Raw genomic sequence first — 23394 nt, forward strand, 5'->3', positions numbered from 1 at the left:
AAACAATCACCAATTGCAGAAATCAGTAAAGGCCAACTCTTTCATTTAAGTTATTGTTATTATAGTGTTATTACAAACCGTATAGGTAATCCATTTAGATCAGTTGCATTGTTCCTGCGCCAAGTTTTCTCTATTCAATAATATAGGTGTGTATCATTCATAACAGCCAACACGGAAAATGAAATACATATTATTTAATGTTATTCTCTATTACAGGCTACCCAGTACAAACTGTGCTCCGTGTTTAAGTTTCCATATGGTAAAGTGTAGCTAGCTTCCTATATAGTTGGATGTTAATGGTATACACATGGGCTGCCGGTGGGAGGGTAAAAAAAGGGCTTCCATAACATAAGTCAGTGTCTCTTTAAAAAAACTGAAGTTTCTTGTTGTATTCTGGAATGAGGTCAGACACGAGGCTCCTCATTGCACGCGCTGATTATTATTAGATTCCATTTTTGTCCAATCGGGGGCTAGGGGGCGTGGATTTCGCGCAGAGCAGGGTAGTGACAGCCTCCCATTGGTGGATTTTTATCGCCGTTGTATCGCGGGGAAGGGATAAATACCAGCAAGTGGGGCCGGGACTGGAGGGCTGCTTGAAACTCGACTGCAGGTCTGCAGATGGAAGGCGGACAGTGTAACTCTAGGTTCCTTTTTTTCCTCCCCAGCATGCATGGCTTTTGTTTCTAGGAGAGGAGACAGAGCTGATGCAGAGAAAAGCACTTACCTTGCTCATTGCTGGCTACTTGGGAGCCCTTTGTAAGAGCCCGGGCGCACAGTGTGGCACTCAGTCTGCGTCAGCAGCTGCACAGACTATGTTCAGCCACCACACGGCTGAATTGATCTTATAACACAGGTTGAGAGACTGAGAGAGGCAGAGAACAGTGGAGAGTGGGCTGTGTGTTGTTTTATCACCTACTGAAACTGGAAATTAAACTTTTTTTCTTCATCTTTTCACATTTAGCCTTGTGAGGCTACACTGGACTGAACTGTTCGAGTTTACGGCACATCTCAGGACTGAATTTTTATTTATTTTTAAAACTCTGCTCAAACTGAAGAGCGGGGGAGAAAAGAGCTGAGTTTGCTTGAAAGTGAATCGGAGGGACCAAGGAGAGAGGGAGAGAAACAGAGCGAGTACACTGCTCTCCCTCTGTGTGTGTGTTTGTGTGTGTAACTGGGCACCATGGTGCAGAAAATGAGCCACACGGAGAGCACCGCCGAGGCGCTGTCCTTTTTCGCCGGAGATTCCAGCTCCGACTCCGGGGCGTGCATGGACCTGGACCTGGCCGCCTCGCCTCTCTCCCCGGCTTCGACTGCCGGGGAGAACCCGGCGTGGTGTAAAACGCCCAGCGGCCACATCAAGAGACCCATGAATGCGTTCATGGTGTGGTCCCAGATCGAGAGGAGGAAGATCATGGAGCAGTCCCCCGACATGCACAACGCCGAGATCTCCAAGAGGCTGGGGAAGCGGTGGAAGCTTCTCAGGGACAGCGACAAGATCCCCTTCATCAGGGAGGCGGAGCGGCTCAGGCTCAAGCACATGGCGGACTACCCCGACTACAAGTACCGGCCGAGGAAAAAGGTGAAGTCAAGCGCCTCCAAGCCTGGTAGTAACGGGGACAAGAGTGAGAAACTCAGCGGTAACTCCAACAACACCAGCACTAAGACATCATCATCTTCCAGGAAGAACGGATCCAAATCACCCAGCAGCAGCAGCAGCAAACCCCACAAATCACTTTTCGGGAGCAGCAGCAGTAGCAGCACCAAAGCATCACCGTTTGCCTCCGAGCACGCGTCAGAGCACCACCACAACAATCTCTACAAGTCGAAATCCGTCTCCTCGGCGGCCAAGCAGATACCGGATGGCAAGAAGCCCAAGCGGGTGTACGTGTTCGGGAGCAGCGGGGCCAACTTGAGCGTCTGCCCCGCGTCCTCCGTCGTGGTGCCCGCCAGCCCGACGCTCAGCAGCTCGGCGGACTCCAGCGACCCGCTCAGCCTGTACGAGGACGCGGCCAGCGGCAGGGAGGAGGGGGCCGACTCCCCCGGCAGCGGCGGCAGCCTAGGCGGGTCTTCGGAGCGCAACGGCGGGCACACGTACAGCAGTCGGCGGGCTTCCTCGCCGACTCGCTCCGGCTCCCACTGGTCCCACTCGTCCGCCTCCTCTTCCTCGGAGGACGAAGAGTTCGAGGACGACTTGCTCGACATTAACCCGAGCCCCAGCTTTGACACCATGTCGATGGGCAGCTTCGGCTCCTCAGTGCTGGACAGGGACTTGGATCTGAACTTTGAGTCCGGCTCCGGCGGCTCTCACTTTGAGTTCCCCGACTACTGCACGCCTGAAGTCAGCGAAATGATATCCGGGGACTGGCTGGAGTCCACCATCTCCAACTTGGTGTTCACGTACTGAGTGAGCAAAGAGCAACAACAAAAACATTCACAACAACGACAAAAAACGACAGGTAAAAGTCCTGCGAGCTTAACATATGACCACAAACAGAAACAGCAGTTCCTCGTCGAGGGGGCGTACTAGTTTGTTATAACTAGCCTACAACAGACTAGTAAAAGCCACTGAAACTAGTCCCGGTTCGTCCTAATGAGGCAAGAGCTGCAAATCCTTTTGGAAAAGCTCAACTTTAAAAGCGAATAACTTGGTTTTTCTCCGGGCGCGTGGACCGGGGACTCGACTCCACCACGCGAGTGGAGCGCCGCCACGAGCAGGGGAGAGCCCGGAGGGGATGGCTCTGTTTCCGGACGGTGAAAGGCTTAGTCCCGACCTGTTTCTGAACTAAACAACTTAACTGTGATTGATTTGCACGTTATGCGGTCCGCCGTTCACTTAATCAATGTTGTTTGCCGATTTTTAAAAAAGAAAAGAAAAAAAGGGACATTTCACAACTTTTTTTACCAATCGCCAAGTGAACTTCACCACTAAAAAGGTACAGAAATAGGACTCTCGTGCGACTTTTTTTTTTCCTTTTTTATTGTGGTGTGTCACCAAGAGGTGGGTTGATGTTTTTTTTTAAAGTCGACTATTTTTCTCAAAAGCAAAAAAACATGTCAAGCATGATGGCCTACTTTGTTCCTATCTTGTGCTGAGATTTTCTGTGAGACTGTCGAGCAGTTTAAAACTAGTATTAGGATTATTTAAATGGATAGGTGGCGCTCGCTTTCGGTTCTTCTCTTTAAAAAAAAAAAAAAAAAAGGACATTGAAATAATCACCAGCTGTTGTAATTTTTTCGAACTTCAGGATTCAAACGCAACTTCAAATCTGTGCTGAACTTTATACACGTGTTCTCTACTATTCAGGACCAAAATGATTTAATTTCAGATGATAGCTATAGAGAAATCCTCAACAATCTTTTGTTTTTTCATCCTCTGAGCTTTGTTTTGTACATGTATTCAGATGCCATTTTATATGGGATGTTGTATTTATATACTGGGCCAAGCATTTTCGACTTGATCACTTTTTAATTTCTTGTATACATGATTTAGTCCTGTTTCTTTTTCTTGTCAGTATGTCTGTGTCTGTCACATTTCCTTCTCAGGCGAAGGGCTAGAGTTTTCAAAACACAACTTTTGATTTAATTTTATATTTAGATGTACACACTTTTTGGACAATTAAAAGAGAGGAAACTGTTTGATTATTTTCTCAGTGTATTTTTGTACAAATCTATATAGAAAAACGGGGAGTCAACAATCGGTGTGTGTAGCCTCCTAATACAGCTGTATTGGATTTCCTAACGTTAATACCCCGCAGGCTGGTTTTCATGCTGCCTTCAAGTGGTCATGGTAAGCTCGTATCTTATTATTTTGTATCGCCTGTTCAGAGGCTTTTGTAAAGACAACCAGCAAAATAGACCTTCTATCACTGTGGTGCCTATTGTTTATTTTGAAGAAATGAAAGGCACCAAGGTATTTTTTACTTATGTGACCCAACCAGAGGAGATCATATTATTCAGGTGTGTTATTGGTGTTTTAATTCACAAATCTGGCAATCTTTCTTTAACTTGTACCAGCACATACTGACAAGACGACTTTGATGTCCAATCTCGAACATCCACAATTGTCAGTCCAGGCATGGTTTACCTAACCACGAAGTGAAAGGATGCAATTACGATTTTTTCCGACAGCACTTGAAAGCAGCACCAGCCTATGTATCTGCCTAACTTCTACGTTTACAGTGCCAGTCTGCAGGCTCCTTAAAGATACAAGAATGCATTATTTCTAGAGGCTATTCCTTTGGACCATGTGGGTTTAACAGCATCACTATCTTAAGCAGCCACTTGTTTTTGTTTGTTTGCATTTCCCTTCAGATGACTTGCCTATGACAAAAAATGAGATTGTAGCTTTACATTTGACATATTTCTTGGTGTTTTCATTAATTGATTTCATTTTTGCCAATCCACCTCTGGATTGGACAGTCTATCAATACAGCAAGCAAACAACAAGGATGATACCATCAAGCATATTCAAATTTCTGACTTGAGTTCCGCAACACCTACTTGTTCTGCGTTTCTCATTGTATTTGAATATATAATCTTTTGTACTCGTCAGCTAACTATTAGCTAATAATTGTTTTAGTATCTTTATGGCATGGTGAATAGCATTTGTATTTCAGATTCAGGTTATTAGCTGTTGTGTTTTTCAGAAAAAAAGAAAAAAATGAGGAAAAACGATGAACCGTGAACTCGATCTTTGTATATTTGACTGTATCATAAAGCAAAAAGATTGTGTGTTTATGTACGTTGTTGCTATCGAGGACAGGCACTGTCTAGAACTGCTATCTTTTACACATCCTTACTTACATTTAAGGTGGTCAGTTCAGGACTCTTTTTTTATATATATATGAAAGCATTTTTAAATATATTGACTTTATTTTTCATCCATTCTGTGCAATATGCTGTGTAGAATTATCATTTATTGTCTCTAATCATGCCATAAACAAAGGAACCACCCTTTTTTGAGACTCAGACAAAGGGGGGGAACTCATGCCAGCTAAATTGTGTTCATTCACTGCCTGTCAGATTGTTGATATAAACTTGTGTACAGAACTTTTTCAAGGAAGGAAATAAATATCAGCTGGAACTGAAACTCTACAACTCTTTCTTGATTATTTTTATCTCTCTTCGACTGTTCCAAGAAGATTACAAATGGATAGAATTCAAAGCAAGATGACCCATTAAAGCTATGAACCCACTTACTGTGAACCCCAAAGCCTTACTGTATGGATGGGTTCTAAAACAAAGTGGTTACCATTGGCGGAGAGATATCGCATTTGGGAAATCCCAAATCGTTTGACAACATACTGCATTTCTAACAGTAACCACCTACCTCTATAGAGAGAAGCAAACATTATTGTTGGGACTGCAGTGTGAGATTAAAATGAAAAGAAAACAGTTTCTTTAGGTCATTTGTTTATTTGAACGTCACTTTGCAAACGTCTCCATTCATGAAAAAAGATACGTTGTTTGTCAAAGTTTCACATTACGTGAGTAGCTATTGTCCATGTCAGCACACTCGTCCTTCAGACTTTTTTGTACACAACAATGTTTCCTAAATTGAGTGTGAAGGGCCCCCAGATGGTCCACCAAGCTTTTGGAAAGCTCACAAAAACACCACGTACACACACACACACTACTTTTATTCCCAGTTACACTATAATAGACAGGACTGGTTTTCTGAGTTTTATAGCGGGCTCCCCCATCTGTAGACTTAGAATGCATGGTCTTGATTCTGTAAAGCCTTTGGGAAGCTTACAACAGCACCCCGGAGCCAAGAAATAGATGCATTTATATAGACTCAGAAGGAGCAAATCAATAAGATTATTTTAACCCTGTCGTGACACATTCGATAGATTTTCATGTTAAGCCCCCATAAGGCTGAAGTCTACGTCATGCATTCGCAATGTATTTTAGGGAGTGTTGACCTGGATGTACTATACTGATGATTATAGGGTCATAAAACATGACAATGTTTAGAACTATACAACAATTTTAACCCCAACAACACTGAGGCACATTCATTTACCGGTACCTCAGATTATTTTTTGGTTTGAAGATGCATATCAAACCAAAAGATAATCTGAGGTACCAAACAAATGATCAGATTATTAATAACATTACCTTCACAAGGATCTTTCCAAATGTACAGCATACTAATGACTAACAATATATGCATGGACGGCTAGACGTTTCCTCCTTGATATTTTACAAAGCTCTTGCTGTTTAAAAGATTACACATTATAGGGAACCTCTGCATATGTAGATATGTGCTGCCCACGTCTTTTGTCACATCCTCCCCTACACAGTCAATATGCACAGCCTCATATTCAGCCAGCTTCAAGGAAAGGGCTACTATTAACACATGTGTTCATTGTAGAGGTAGTGCACCCACTCACCTCGCGGCCACATTAAACAGACTATGGAGTGATGAAGGTGCGCCGTTGTGCCACCATCCCATGACTAATAGCGCTGCTTCCTCACTAACGTGCTTCTTGAGTAGCCAATTATGATGCCTGCTTAGGTCTGTCCAATTGCCTAAAATGTATTCCTGCAGCAGAATAAAATGTTGCTCATTTACAACATTAATAAAATCTGCACACATACTCGGGTCACTTTAACTGGCCGCCTGAGAAGGAATAGCTGTAATAAAGGGCTGTTTATTGGAGAAAACACAATTATCAGTTCAAAAGGTAAATCCTTTTGGGAACCATCCTTTGAAAAAGGATTCTATTTTATTCCAGCCCCGTTGTGCTGTATGCTGGCTGTCTGGTCTTCAGACAGTCATGATTTCCCTTCCCCCTCTCCCAGACAGACCCTTATCATGGGGGAAGGGCTGGTTTAGCAGCAGTCAGCCAAGGGCCCTCCAGCATAGCTGACAACCATGTCTGTCTGTCTCGGGTATGTGTGTCTCTCTCTCTCTGTGTGTGTGTGTGTGTGGTTGAAATTATATGCATACAATTGAACCACATGACATGGTTATCCCTATCGTTGGACCAGGCACTGTATGTCTATCTCACACAGATATATCTTTTTTTAATGTATTATTTGTGTATAAACCAACACGCTCTGTACCAATGGAGCATCAAGGAATCTTCAGCATGCAGTAGGAACCTTGCAGGATACATACTTGTTCTAGGAAGCATTACTTGCACGCTATTCTCTTCTATTGCACACAAGCTTAATTACTTGTGTGAAATTACAGGTGCCATCGCTGTTACCGTATTGGACTATATAGAGCCATTATGTACGGCATAAACACCAGCCGTTGTTTCAGTTCATAGAGCTATGTGTTTTCTGATGTTGTAATTGGATGCAAAATTAAATTAAGATTGCAAGACTTTAAGCATGTGCTTTCATAAAAAAAAGGTTACGTTATGTAATGTATGTAATGAGCCAGTGTTATTAAATAAGCGCTATTGTGCATGCAAAATCAGTTTAATTGCTTGTGCATAATGAGTAGGTAAGCAACACAACGTTTAGTATGTATTTCCTAAATAAATTATTATCAGGTTCAAATCAGGTTCACTTTATTCAACAGACACAATATTCTGTCCAGGACCGAGCCTCACGTCACGATTTCTGATTCACAGTTATAAGACAGGAGAGGAGATATGTGCAAGAAACCATACAGACAACACACGTCTGCATTTTATACACCACGTTCAACATTTAGTCGCCGTGCGCAAGAAGCAGCCATGCTCACAGCTGTAGAGGGAATACAGTGAGTGTGCATTAATCCGTAAGTGATTTTATGAAGCTGCTACAGCTAAGCCCCTGCAACATCCCACCAGTAGATAAATGCATTCATTCCGAGCTTAATTGACTGTGTGTGTAACCACAGATATGCCAAAGAATTGACATTGCTTTATTTTTCTGAGCACCCTGATGATAAATATGTGTTGTTCAAAGGAGACAATATCTTCAGTGTGTGGTGGAATCATGCACATTTAGTTCTAATAGCTCTAGCACTTCCCTGTGTGTGTGTGTGTGTGTGTGTCAAGCCGCTCTAAACTCTATGTAGCCTGCTCAGTGTGCAGTCTCATGCCTGGCTCAGCTGACTCCGCAGTGGGAGATACGCAGGCGGCAGCCGGGGCAGAGCAGAACGGCTGACTGCTGGAGTCAGTGGCCCAGTAAAACCACAGCGGGGAGGATAAGAGCTCTGCCGGAGGGGGGGTGGGAGAGGCATGACTGTATCTCTATGTCGGCCTGTCTGTATGAGGTAGCTCATCTACGCTCAGCCCACAGGGGCTGGATTGGGTGATGGTGGGGATATGATTTTTTCTCCCTTCTTTCTGTCTTTTTTTATAAGTCTTTTTCTCTGTTGATTTGGTACTTCCCAACACTTTACGTGTTTAGTGTTTCTGTTGTTTTCGATTCACACAGCAGTTGCATTCCTGTTTCATTATTCATTCACATCCGCTTGGCGTATTGAACGGAGCAGACAGTGGTTGGTGTCTGTTCTCTTTGGCTCTCTCGTCTCCACCTGACTGGAAAGTACCTGAAGTATCAAAGTGTCGGAAATGTTCCCGTAGGCTCAGATTCACTTGCACTCTGGAACTCACAGAGAAGTTCCTGTTTGTTTGTCTGTCTTTTATTCAAGAGCCAGGTGGTTGTGGGTGAGAGTGCTCTCTGTGAGCCTGTCCACCGGGCGTCTGCCAAGAGATGAAAGAACCAACCTGTCCGTCTGTTGGAAGCGGCTGCAGTAGAACAGGCAGGACCACGTTTTCATCTGCTAGCCTGTTTGTCTAATGACTATTATTTGTAATGTTATTAAGTCTTTGTTGTCTGTCTGGTTGATTATTTTTTAAACTTGCACCTCATAGGAGAGACACAGTTATGACTTCCTCATTTTACATTACATTACATTTAGCTGATGCTTTTATCAAAAGCAACTTCCTTGTTACATTCATACAATGCAATTCAGGGTTAAGTGTTTTGCTCAAGGACACATCTACTAGGGCGGGGATTCAACCGCCAACCCCCTGATTGAAGACTGACTTGCTAACAACTGACCCAGAGTCACCCGATCTCTAGTGTCTACTCTGCTTTACTCCCTCTCTCCTCTGCCTCCCCTCCCAACACTCCCAAAACGCCACCACCATTAAACAATTAATCTAGTTATACAATTAAATAATGGGTGGACGATTAAGTAATCTTATAATTATAGTGCAATGCTAAACTATTTCTGTCACATGGAAAACTAAATTAAAGGTATAGACTCAACATGATGAATGAGACATGTTTTTCTAAACCTCACAGGCCCACTTAGACTACAATGTATGCTTTTCACCGGAAAGAGATCTTCATCTTGTGGCAACGTCTCCATTGTTTATATTTATGCATCACTCTCATCATTAAATAACAAAGATACCTTTTTTCTCTCCCCGTGTGTCCCTTTCTTTGTTCCCCTGCTTCCCAGACACAAAGGTAAACTCAGGCGGTGCATCCAGGAAAGTTTTTGTCAGTCAGTGGTGTGATGTGTGGGCTACTCTCGAAACTGAGGACTCATTTAAACAACAAGAAATGATAGAGCAAAGAGTGTGACCGATTTAAGTGTTAAGTGTTAAACACTTTCCTGGATGCACCGCCTACCTTTGTGTCTGGGCCACTAGAAAAAAGATTGAGAGAAAGACAGTTCTCCAAGGAGGGGAAACCTGTAGGATGCAAGTGGGTGAGCACACAATGTCAAACATAATGGAATTAATGAAATGAATTAAAAAGAAATAAATACATGTTTCATGGCAGAGAAACTATACTTTATTTCATTAAAATAACAAACTTAGTAAACTGATCAAGTGAAGTTTGTGGATTGAAAAAGAAAGAATTAATCTCATCTGATACCAGACAACTAACCCCCGTGGCCATAGGAGACATATATCCACAGGCCGTCCGCACTGTTTAGTGCATACAGTTGTTTGACTTTGAGAGGGCGGGACTCTTTGGAGAGCGAAATGAACTAGGCGCGGCCAAAAGGAGCCCCATCCATCTATCACACGTGTAGACAAAGGGGGACTCCACAACACAAAGCTAGATGTGCCCTCTCAAACTTTTTTCTACGACGCGCGGCGACGCGCGCACAGCCAAACACCTCCAGGTGAGTTGTCTTCTGCCTTCACTTTGCACCCGCGGTGCGATTTTCCAAATTAATGTCCAGTTGAAAGTTGCTGCTGTAGTTGTTGGTGCGTCAGCGCTCAAACTTGAGCACAAAGCAGGAGAGAGAGAGAGAGAGAGGGAGAGAGACACAGAGAATCAAGGGCAGCGAGGAGAGAGAGCGAGAGGAGCGGTCCCCTTTTCCTTTGTCTGATGCGGGGCGCTTTTGAGGAGAGAACTTGAGGGGATGCTCAGGCACGCATCTTCGTAACGCTCAACGATACTCTAGATATGATACTTTGAATTAATTGTCAGTGAGCCTCAGTGGAGGTGAGATAGAGTTTGTGTTGCCGCCGTATTTGTGTCTCTCGGGGATGTTGCGACGCACAAGACAAAGCAACTGCCTGTCAGAAGTTTGCAGACAAAATGAGCTTTTACTCACAATGCGAAACTGACAAAGTGACAAGTATTAGTTCATAAATAGTTTGTAACTAGTTATCCTCCCCGTGCAGGAGTTTTATGACAGTGGGGTTCGTGGTCGTGCGAAGTTGCCAGTGCACTGAGGGAATTCAGAACAATGCAATCAGGTGTAAAGTCTCCAAGAAACAACAACGGTGGCCGAATTAAACCTGTTGCACGAGTATGGAATATTGTTTGGAGGTAAAAAGATGGAGAGAAAAAAAAGGTTCGTCTCTAAAATCCCGAAGAAACTTGTGATAGTGGATTGGAAACAGTGCAACAGGTATAAGTAGCTGCAGCTTCTTTGTTACAGTAAAGGCTCCTTTGTTCTCAGTGCATACAAAGAAAAGCGGCAGAAAGGAGCGCAAATCCACAAGGAAGCAACTTTTATGAACGCCTGAAATGATTTCCACGGAATGAAACATATTTATTATGTAGTTATTTAACCTCCAAAGTGTATAATAAGCGTGCATTTCCCCTTTTTTCTTTTAAATTCATAAATCCCGCCGGAGCACGTCAAGATAAATAAATAGACCTTACTGACTACGGAAGCTTTAATTGAAACGGTCATTTTTAGTTTTTTTATGAGGTGTCCAAAACTGTAAAAAGAAAATGTAGTTTACATGCATTTTATAAACTTTCTTCATCATGTGAAGGTGTGGCCAAACAACTTGTTTGAATTTGCTGCATTCCTTATAGCCCTACCCTTAAACGTTTTATAAGGCAACGTAAGACAATCTGCACTTGCAGGATAAATTTGTTTTATGAAACTAAATTAGTTTAGTGTTCTTTAACACATTTGGTTTTGAATATGCTTGTTTTTCTAACTTTTTACAATTCTTACCGCTCATACCATCTTTTACACAGCAGGGCCTGACACAACGAAAGTGTTACTTGGTTCAACACAATTCATCAAAGAATGTATCACTTCATTTTCTTTCTTTTTGTTGCAGTTTTAAGAAATTTGCAAATGTGTTGCACTTACTTTATATTTGTTCCCCCTTGATTCCTCAGGGATCTCTCCTTAGGTGGATTTAACACCAGATTACCCAGCAAAGCGTTTTCTCCAGTTGGAGGTTAAGGAAAGGAAAATATGTGGAAATCACATGGAAGATGTACAGAGTCACCTATCAAGCTGCTTTTAAGACGCAGAGGAGGATTAAGAGACTGTGCAGTTTTCTTCTGGAAGAAGAAGGTGAAGACTCATCTCAGAAGGATTTAAACCTCAGGATGCAGCGGTGCCAGGCGGGATGCATTTTTGGCACGCTTGGAAATTGGAAACCCATGGAGACACTTTAAGGATTATAACAAATGTGTAGTGTGTCTCTCCACGAGACAGCGCCACCAGCCCAAAGTCACTGGGAGAGCAGGATATTGCGTCTGTGATCCTCTTCGGCCCTCATCGTGGGTAGGTGATATTACTTTGTACTGGGACGTTACATTTCTTCAAACCCTTGTTTTGTAGGGCTGCCGATGCTCATTGGGAAGCAAGCACCGGCAAACACCCCGAACACACACAGCACACCAACATGTATTACCCAATTTCAGTTGAATTTGGTGGAGGCTGAGTTTCCCTTATGTGTGTTGATTTCTGGTGCTCATGCCATATCTTATGTGGGGAAGTCAATCAAGATGAATATTAATAAAAAACAATGCTCTGCAGCATTCTTAAAACCATCATATTATATCATGTCAATCACTAGCCATTGTTTGCCAGATATGAAGTCAAAATAAGCAGTTTGGACTACAATCAGGTATTAAAAAAACCAATTTAAGTGTTTATAGCACAGCCTCGGGGGTTATTAAAATAGAAACCACAATTAGACAGGTTGACTTTTCTCCCGTATACACAGTTAGAGACACATGTGCCCTAAAGCGCCTCATGAACACAAGCCTATTTGCTGCACTGTAGTGTGATTATTAGTTAATTAAATGTTAATGATGGATCATATGCATATTTCTCAACACTACTACATAGACCTTTGTGGTTAATTTGACAACATTGCATACATTTCCTTGCCTGATCCATATATATATAACTTCATTGTGGTTACAGTTTCTGTTTCAGCAGACTCGGCCCAGTGCGTTCTGTTCAGCTTCATTCGTTTGTTCGTGATCAGTTCTTCTGTGTTACGTGACCTCTGGTGGATGCTACAGTTGTAGCTTGTCCAGTTGACCCCTAGTCAGAGACATGTCACCTCAAAGTCCGCTGAGGGGGCGGAGCAGGAGAGAATGATCTTGAGAATGCAAAAATTACATTTGTATTTGCGCCTGTTTTTATGAAGCGGTTCATTTAGGCAAGGCCTTTTACACCTTGGAGAATAGAATGCAGAGAGATGCAGGCATCCTTATTAACCGGTGCTCGAACAACATGTGGGTGTGAGGGAGAGAGAGAGAGAGCGAGAGCAACACTCACTCATCAATGATGTCATAAAGAGCCAATGAGAGCGCACAGAGGTACGAGTCGGCTTCCAAGCTCCGCCTCCTTGCACAGCAGCCCACATGGATGGTCCTGCTGCATCACATTGTCACCATGCTGCAGGGAGAGGCAGCGATACAGAGACGTTGCCCTTGGCTGTATGCTCTAATGTTACAATAATCTATGTTCGCTCATGAATAGCTTGTTTATCACTGGAAGCGTATCCAAGGAGCGACCTGAGGGGTCAAGAGGCATTTTTCTGTTTACTTTCATGAATATCCCCAAAATACAATGGTGCTTGAAACATTTGATTTTAATGAGAATAAAGGAAACAACATCCAGACTGATGAAGTTAAATTATTTAAGTGGTAAGCTTAGCTAACTGATATTCTCTGGTACATTAATGTAAGCCTCTATTACAGGCTAAATAAAAGAAAATGAGTTCTAAAAGATTACCTGAGAACGTAAAAACGCAAGGTTACCCGACTGTATCGGTGTCAGCTGGAAGTCAATTGGCCTGCGCTTGTGAACAGGAGAGTTTTAAGATCCGGGGGAAACGTCTCCCTGCTGCTGTTCTGGAACAGGCTCAGTCTGTGAGCGACTGGATCAGTGCCAATGTGGGTCAGTAAACACTGTGACACACTGGGACAGATGTAGGTCAGCGGTAGAGCGTGGGTGCTGATGAGTCATGCATACAATCAAGAAGTCAGGGCAGAGGATGAGAGAGAGAGAGAGAGAGAGAGAGAGGGGTAGGGAGGGAGAGAGAGCGAGAGAGAGAGAGAGAGAGGAGGGGGGTGGGGGTAGGGAGGAGAGAGAGAGAGAGAGGCTCCGGTGTTGACATGTGGCAAAAGAGTACATGCAGTGCATTTCATCTTGACTACCCACCAGACATGTCAGAATCACACTTATCTTATCTTCTGCCTGAGCAACTCTTGTATTTCCCCTTTCTTGCTCCATTGACGTTGTTGTTGTTGTTGTTGTTGTACCAGCATAATGACAACTGTGTTCAACTCGAGCTCTCGTTTAACATGTAAATGCTCCGTAAGTAAAGTCTGCTCATAGCATTTGGAGCTCTGCAACCATTCTGCCCTCTTATTTAGCCGAGCAGTTCTACTGTGGATTACAAGACTGCGCACTCAGTCCAGGACCCAGTTAAAGAACGTGTGAGTAAAACAGAAACATCAGCTTTAGCATAACGAATCATTGTGACAGGCCGAGCACTGAGCTCTTAATAGGCATTGGTTTCTGCTCCAATGCAGTATGCTCCACTGTGTGTAGCTTAATTACATTGCTTATCTGTAACGCTATTATCAAGTACAGTGCAGTTTTCATAACATTTACCATTTGGTGGACGCTTTATGAGTGAATGCGTTTATTTGTTTGTACAGATGCCCGGTGGGAGTTCTAAACCTAATCCATTGAGTTACACGGGACAACATTTGCACAGCAATCTGTGGCATCTTCCAGCTCTGAAGTCTCAATATCCCTCTAAACTGGAATGCTCATTAAAATGAGCAATGGTTTCACACCATCTCTCTCTCTGCAGCATATGCACAACTAAATCTGCACCACCATAATCTCTCATCCCATCTGTATTTGATATGACATTAATATTAAGTACTTCATTTTCTGTTGGAGTCTGATTAGGACCACAAAGCATATCACTGTGTTGGAGCATTGTCGTGCATTGACACCAACCCAGACATCAACGCATTCTAGGCTTTGTTATCCTTTCATAGCTATAGTTACTGCACGGCATGTCTGTGAATAGGCCTGCAACATTATGGTCTAGAATAACCAATCATCACCGTAAGCCTAATTCTCCCAGATATCCTGTGGTCAGCCTCAGGAAAGCTATCGGGTTTAGTTTGACCACTCGTTGGATGTAGCTCGTGGGCTTTCCATGACATCACTACAATGCATGTACGCGCATACTGGGGAGATTTTCTGCTTCGTCAAACAACAAAATTACGACTAATGCCAGTTAAGACCCGATCTGTTTTTGCAGTATTTGATACGCATGAAACACCGTTGACCCATGACTTGTATGTGTTTACATCACGCTTTATTAAATTCATGTTATTTTTACAATCCGGCATTGATGTTTGATGCTCTAAAACGAGCAGAGACGCATGGACGTGTACATTTCGAGCCGGATCATCAAAACGGCAACATGGACGATCAGACAGATGTGTAATTGATACGTACGTACGCCCCCCCCCCCCCAAAAAAGAGACTGAATTGAAAAAAAGACGAGTACACAAAAAAAATCTGGAAAAATAATTTCCTCTAATCCTCTAATTTGCGTGGATGTGGCCTTTGTCCATATACTAGTGACTCATGCAGGACACTGCACTCTGGGTACAGTACAGTACATTCGGCCCAGCATCACTAATCGTGACGACAGTCCTAATTCTCGGAGCTACGGGCATTCTGTGGCCATCCTGTTGCAAACTATCAGAGTTTAGTTTTACCACTCTGTGCCTGTAGCCACGAGATAAGTTAACGGGGCTCTGCTGGCATGCTAATACCTACCCGCTCTGGACGGGGACAGGAATACATTATTTCTTTATGACTGCGCACAAGGCACAGCGTTTAAAGGAGGGGAGGAAGAGGGAACGTTGGGACACGAAGCAAGGAAACGGGGGTGAACGTTTGCGAGCGAAAGGAGGAGGGAGAGAGAGAAAGCTAGAGAGGAGCAGTGAGACGTAATGAGAGGGAAGGGGGGAAGAGAGAGGAAACGGATAAGATAAGAATAATATACGACGTATAGTATGCTTTACAGGGCTCTTTATCTCTGTCTCTCTTTAGTTTTATAGTTTATAATTCTCTCACCATGACGAAGTGGGGTAGTCGTTTCATGTCTGACAGTGACTGAGTTTAGAGAAAACAAAGTCCTCCAGAGCTTCCTTATTCAATACAGCCAATAAGAGTAAGTGAAAGGGTTTTTAAGGTGACATTTAAAAGAGATATGAGCTCATGCACAACAAAAGATTTACTTTGGCAAATAATAGCTGTACAGATTTATTTGATGGCTTTGACCTGAAAAGCATTCAGCCTGCATCCACCGTCCAATGACCTTTCAACGGATTTTGTCCGAGTCTGAAATATTCAAATCACGCAATGAGAAATAGTTGGTGGATAATGTTTGATAATGGTACAATGAGAAATATTGCCTGGTGCCTTTAGTGCAAAAAGGCAATGATTTATATCTCTAAAGGGAAAATGAGGACAGGATTGTGTCATGTAGATTGCTTTTTAGTTATGTTATGTTTGGGTTTATATGTTAATGTCTAATTTTGTGCCACATTGTGTGTTTTTCTGCCTGCTGCACATTTGCCCACTGGGATGTGAGGGAATCCAAGACTGAAGGGCAAACAATAGCACGACAGATCGGTCGGAGAACCAATCAAAATGCTCTGTATGGGAGCACATGGGGTGTTGCGCAGCAGGAATAACTGCCCCTGAAGATATTGCTTTCCCCTCCTCCTAGCCCAGGTGTAGCGATATGAACACCATCTCCAAAAGGAGCTACAGACAAGTGTCTGTCTATTACAGGTCCACTTATTACCGCCATAAATGCACAGCATGTTGTTGTCTGGGGATGGACTGGTAATCCCTCTAAAGACTGGGATTTTATCAACGGCTAAATCGGCTCCTTATCAAACACACACACACACACACACACACACATGCGCATGCACACACGCACGCACATGATGATGTAAAGACCAGGGTTTTTATCACAGACAAATCTGTTATTGTCTGGTTGCAAGGAGATTAAGAAGCAGTGGTTTTATAGACACAAACACACACACTTGTCATTAGAGGATGAGCACTGGCTGCATTCTATACACACAGTGTGCAGTTAAGTGACACCAGTACAGCTTAGCTTTAATACTGTGATTTACTGCAGTTTAATATGACCATAAACACTCAGGAAATCATTTTGGTGACAGCTTTTATTGTACGCACTTACTTCTGTTTTTACATCACACTTTCGAGACATCTCACCCACCGGTCCACGATGCTTCCGCCTCCTTTTCGGATTTGTTTTGTTCACCCACAATGGCTATATTTGTCCCGCTTTGTTCACCAGCGGTTTCAGGGTTCGATGAACAGTCTCCGGAAAAAACTTCTGCAGTTTCCTTCATTGTTTTTTCAATATCCAGTTCCTGTTATTGTGTCCATTGTTAATGTGGGCCCCACACATGCATAGTTCCTTTTAAAAATGAACATCCGTCTTTATAGAAATGTAGGTTAATGCAACAAACCCACTTAGTTAGGTTTAGGAAAAGAGTGTGGGTTGGCCTTAACTTGATGGACTACCAACTCGGACTGAAGTGACTAACTAAACTAACGACCCTCGTGACGAAATGTCACTGTTTATTTCTTTCTTTTGGCACGGGAGTCCTGTGTTTGTCTTTCCCGTGTCTCTGTGTTTGTCTTGCGTGGGAGTCCAACACCATGCTATGTCATGGCTTTTCTCCAAGCACAGTTATCCCTCTGACCTTTTCGTAGCAAGAACAAACCTGTTTGAGCAAGACTGCGATATGTCAAGCCTCCCAAAGTGGGAGGATTACGATAGCTGCCCATGGCTCTTGGCTTGTTGTTTTTGGTTGACCCCCCCGCCTGCCCCGCACTAAAACGTGTGGCTCTACTTTCTTTAGTTCTCCTCGGATGCAGGTGTGTGGGAGGTGAGGTTGCTCATGACAGTGCCTCGACTCAAGCGTCACACAGGGGCTGCATCTAGTATCATGCCCACCCCCTCCATAGACACCACCCTTTGGACCGCTATAGCTAGTGGGCGCTGCTTCCATCACACACGGACCAATACTGGTATAGATGTTTCATCTCCTTTGCTATGGGATGGAAGTGGTGTAGCTGTTGCATAGAATGAACTATCCTTGACCTTGGTCAAAGGGCAGCTTACCTTTGCTACCACCCGTTTTTACGATATACTAGTGCAATGTTTACACTACCGTTCAAAAGTTTGGGATCACCCAGACAATTTTGTGTCTTCCATGAAAAATCACACTTTTATTTATCAAATGAATATAAAATATAGTCAAGACATTGACAAGGTTAGAAATAATGATTAATATTTGAAGTATTAATTTTGTTCTACAAACTTCAAGCTCAAAGGAAGGCCAGTTGTATAGCTTATATCACCAGCATAACTGTTTTTAGCTGTGCTAACATAATTGCACGGGTTTTCTAATCATCCATTAGTCTTCTAAGGCGATTAGTAAACACAATGTACCATTAGAACACTGGAGTGATCGTTGATGGAAATGGGCCTCTATACACCTATGGAGATATTTCATTAGAAACCAGACGTTTCCACCTAGAATAGTCATTTACCACATTAACAATGAAGAGAGTGTATTTCTGATTAATTTAATGTTATCTTTATTGAAAAAACTGTGCTTTTCTTTGAAAAATAAAGTCATTTCTAAGTGATCCCAAACTTTTGAACGGTAGTGTATATTCTAACTCAGTGCTAAATATGGGAAAGCAAGAGCTAAAATGAGACTAGAAAGGAGGGGCTGCTCACGACCAGTAAACACATTTATTGTAATGTTGTGGCATCCTTTCTACATTTCTGGCAGACAGAAAATACCATTTCTCTGCTGTCCGAGAAGACAGTTAAAGGACAAGTGTGTGCGATAAGTGGCATCTAGCAGCCAACCGAATACCCCTCCTTTTTCCAAGCATATTTGAGCGCTACGGTGGCCTACGGGTCATGTAAAAACACCAAATAAAACCCTTTTTAGAGCCGGTGTTTGGTTTGTCCCTTCTGGGCTGCTGTAGAAAAACATGGCGCTGCAACATGGCAGACTCAGTGAAGAGGACCCGCTCAGTTTGCAGGTGTAAACGACTCATTCCAAGGTAAAGATGACGCCATGGGTGTGGACCATGTGATCAGTGGTAACCGGCGTACAGACAGTCATTATTTAAATCATTTACTTTGCTCAACAGAGGAAAAAGATCAAAGGAGAACATCAAATAATTCATAAGGGGATACATTCCCAAGAGAATAACTGAGAATCTACAGTCAGGTAAAGCCGTGAAAAAAAACAATTAAAGAGCACAAAGTCCATCTGCTCGGAGAAAGATAAATACCAAACATCTGTTTAAAGTTGATATTGTATTGGCTCGGATCATGCTAATCAGCTGTAATGTGAGAGCTTAAAGCTATTTTCCTGGAGGTTTTACGATGAGCTGTAATCTTGTTAAGATAAAGCTGTCAGATTACAGCGAGGTGACATATCAGCATTAAACAGCAAGCATTTTGACTTGAATACCTGAAAGTAATATCTTTGTGTGCAGTTATGTGATGCTGTGTGCTCTATGCTTGCCACAGTCCAGCAAGGCAATACAACATATGATCCGCTGGCAAATCTTTTTCATTTTGCTTGCACCTTGTCAGTACTATGCACGATGGTTGACTAGGACCCAATCAGATCTGTTTGGATGGAGATATATTTGAGTTTAGCTGGATATAGTGTGACACATCAGATTATACCCTGTACGCTAGCGAGATATCATATTTTATTTAAACTGTCCCAGTCTCTGCTGCACCCCTTTTTGTATTCAGGCACACTCTACATCCAGTCTGGTTTTTCAGATGAATATTACAGCGTGGGACGAAGAGCTCTGCATCCTCTTGCTCATTGGCGTATCTATTCCTTGGAGAGATAACTAATCCCATAAAGACAGCCAGTAATGGCAGCCTGACAGCACCCAGAGCAGAACAACATGTCTACTGGACCAGGGTTAGTTTGAATATGTCCGTAGATGCTGCTTTAAGGCTCTAGTTTTCGAGTTTGTTTGTCTTCTGAGCTCTTGATACTGTATGTACCGACTGCCTGCATCATCCTGCCTTGTTGGGCAGGATCCTGTTCATTCTGCTGATATCACATTCATTACAATGCTGTATGATGGCGTAGTCCTGTCATCCTGTAAAATAATTATAAAATGTCTGCACTTTTCTTACAATAATCTGCACCAAAGATCTTTTTGTCTGGGAATCTTCATCTATGGGTGAGCCATTTCTATCCATAAGGCTGATGTCAAATGTTGGGCTTCCTGGAGGCAGAGTAATGCTTCAGAGTATGAAAGCCTTCCCGTAAGTGACACCATTTTCTTGTCCAGTGCGAGGCATAATCTGAGTGCCTGGAAATGGGCCTGAATAAACCCAAATAAATGCCCCGCTCTCAATAATGTAGTACAGTACTTCCATGCTGGATACACCCTGTGTGCTGAATACGGCTGGATACGGGCACAGTGTCTGAGTTTGTTCAAGGTCAAAAAGCCTAATCTTTATCTTTTAAACAGATCACGATTGATAGAGAATATACTGAGGCGTTTTATAAAAGATCAGATGAGAATAAAAGCTGACGTATTAATGTAGCTTTTCATATGAGGTCAGTGCGTAATCTCTGGTGGGAATGTTGCTGAATAAGGCCAAGTCATGCCCCGCTCTGATTAGTATGCATCTGATTAGCGTGCGTTAGCCGCTAGCCAGTCCGCGTTGCCAGCGCCAGCGCACAAGGTCAAATTCACGCCACTTGCAACTGTCCTTGCTTTGTAAAATTAGATTCTGACTCAAACTGTGTGTGGTGTACACGACGTGTGCCTGTGACTCGCCCACAAACAGTGTTTGGTATCGCCTGCGGCAATGTTCACATCACCTCAACATTACGTCACTGCTCCTCTTACGACCGACCAGTGCTGAATCACAGTGGACACACGTTTATTTCCAGACAGGGCCGAGGCGTCATCTTCAGCAGAGAAATGAGTCGAGTCAGCGTGAGTCATGCTTTCAATTATGCATTAGCCCGCTCGCCTGCACTCTCGGACCAACAGGCAGTGTTATCTTTCAGATATCTCTCCCGGGGGGGACTTATAAGTGACCTGTAATCTATGGCCGAGTCACAGTATCCCTTATACTTCCCGAACATGTTGATTTCACCATATAGAACATGTACTGTTGTCTCAATTACAACTAATCATTCTAATTAAATTCTTAAATGCACACTAGTTACAGTAAATGTAACTATAGTGTAACAGCTGGAGCAATTTCTCACATTCAGGCTAATAACTTGTTAGCAGGACCAATTTGCTCTTTTCTAAATTGAAGTGGACCCATGTAAACAGCGTAATTGGCCGAGAGGGAATTAAGAATGTTCACATGCAACGTCCATTAATGTGACTCGTTTACTTCACTACCTGAGACCGCCTTGAGGAGCTTGACTGGCCTCGTTTGGGCTCATATTAAATTCATATTCACGTGAATATTCTTCCGCGTACGGTTAATCCCTCTGCACCCTGTGACTACTTTGCAGTCGGGTTGGGCAGATAATCCACTTCCAGCCTCCACAGGATGCACGTGTGTTGGTGTGCAAGTGTTTAATAATGTGTGTTCATTTGTGAGCCTCTCTTTTTCCTGCTGTTTGTTTGTTTGTTGTCTCTGTTGTTGTTTGCATTGGGATAGACAGAGAGCGCTTTATCAACTGCTAAGCACGCTCTCTGATGTCCTCAGCTGTGTGTGGTAATGAGAGCTGCTGACACAGTGATCTGCGGCCACTCAGACACACATATTCATATTCATATTCAGTTTGAAAGCATGCAGACACAAGGTCGCTCGCAAATAGGCGCTTACACCTCCTCCCCCCCCCTCATTTTAATCCTTTTCTTACTCTCTGTTTGTCATACGTTCCATCGTTCTTCTCCCCTGCCTCTCTGCCTCTTTACCTCTTTCTCTGACTTAATGTTTCTGTCTGAGTTTTACTATCACACACACGCACACACACACAGGGAGATGTTGTTGTGCCACAGCAGACAGCGAGAGTACCGAGCCAGCTTCCTACTGGGTTCACCGACAGTTCACTCGGCTCCACGCTGATAGAAACGATGCTAGACAGAAATGCAAATTTGGCAATGACAGCAACACAAGCGGAAATATTTCTCCTCAAAAACTTCAGGTACCAATTTGCATTCACTTGAAAGGGTAACTCCAGACTTTTAGACGAGGGTCTTTGTTATTCTTGTCTCTGTGTCTTTGTGTGGTAGGCTGACAATATGCTGTCATTTTGTGCTGACTCATCTGTCCCATAAGCTTCTAAATGATCTATAAATATAGCCAGACCTTAAGAAAGCAAAAAATAAAAAATACTGCGCTAAGTGGCATCATTATTTAAAAAAAAGAATAATATATATAGCGCCTTTTATAATGTCCTCGCGAGAACTCGAATAATCCAACAAAGTTGACTGTTTGCTGCCATCTTCTTGCAGTGTGGACGGCTGGTCATCAGACAACCTGGTTTACGACCTGCTTCACAGTCTCAGAACGCAACTAAGAGACTGGGAGGAAAGATCATGTGGAGCATTCCCTTTGTCTGTTGGACTGTGCCCTTACATGCACCCTCTATCAGTCAGTGTGTATGTCTCTCTCATCGTCTCCAGCTCTCACTCTTACAGCCTCCTTGTGCTCCATCCTCTGTCACTTGTTACACTCTGACTTTCTTCCCTCCAGCTTCTCTCACTATTTGTTTCATCCTGGTATGCATGGCTGTCTTTCAGTATTTGCACTTCAAGTTTCCTTGAGCCAATGTGGTCCGCCTGTCACAGTCTGGATGCCTGTCTGTCTTTTTCTCTCATCCTCACTTTCTAGCTTGATCTCTGGCTGCCTTTCTGGTCGACCCAGTGTCTGCTTCTATTTCTCTCTCGCTGTAGGTGTCTGGCTGTGCGTCTCTGTCTGCCTCGTCCTCCCACTCTCTACCTCTCTCTGTCTGCATTACTGCGTTTGAGCATTAATGTCTTCTTACCAGTCGTGGTCGTCTTATAAATTCCTGGTTCTTTCTGGTTCTTTAGCAAGACACTAGTTTTCTAAACTCTTTTTGAGCAGGTGTGCACTGTGTTTCGTCACTACCTGACTGAGTCGTTCAGCTGTGTTCACCTGATCTCTGTGAGAGTTTGCTGCTTCAGAAGCTTCCACTCCTCAGATTACTTCTGACTTGCATTGGAAGAATGCTGATTTATTACATTTTTTACCTTGTTTATCTGCAGGTGCAATGCCAGTGGAATAATAAACCAGGATTACAAAGTCAGACAGGGTGCTTTGAAGGGGAATACCACGGAAATGAAGAATACAATATCTTCACTATCCTAAAATAATGGCATAATTATTTTTGCCTAAATCATCTGCTCATAATACTAGCCACCTCTGGTAAAATTGCCTACATCCTCAGTTGAACACATCATGTTATTCTACCGATGTAGTTTAATATATCACAATATGATGATATCATATGATCTATATGTGCTCCAAGTTCTGAAAAACCTATAAAAATGATTTAAGCCATTATGGGTGACGATATGTTATTTCAATGGCCTGGTAACGTTAAATCAGTATTTTTAAT

General features: G+C 43.1%; 1 protein-coding gene across 1 annotated transcript; it reads left to right on the forward strand.

The window, feature by feature from the left end:
• Positions 1-598: 598 nt before the first annotated feature.
• sox4b (SRY-box transcription factor 4b) lies at positions 599-5089 on the forward strand. Its single transcript, XM_056444983.1, has one exon. The coding sequence runs from the start codon at positions 1181-1183 to the stop codon at positions 2402-2404; it is 1224 nt and encodes a 407-aa protein (XP_056300958.1). The 5' UTR covers positions 599-1180; the 3' UTR covers positions 2405-5089.
• Positions 5090-23394: the final 18305 nt, after the last annotated feature.

Source organism: Pseudoliparis swirei, chromosome 22 (genome assembly GCF_029220125.1).
Source record: "Pseudoliparis swirei isolate HS2019 ecotype Mariana Trench chromosome 22, NWPU_hadal_v1, whole genome shotgun sequence".
Taxonomy (NCBI): Eukaryota; Metazoa; Chordata; class Actinopteri; order Perciformes; family Liparidae; genus Pseudoliparis; species Pseudoliparis swirei.

Bases quoted from the DNA above. Each gene is read 5' to 3' on its own strand.
- sox4b (XM_056444983.1), top strand. From the start codon at position 1,181: ATGGTGCAGAAAATGAGCCACACGGAGAGCACCGCCGAGGCGCTGTCC.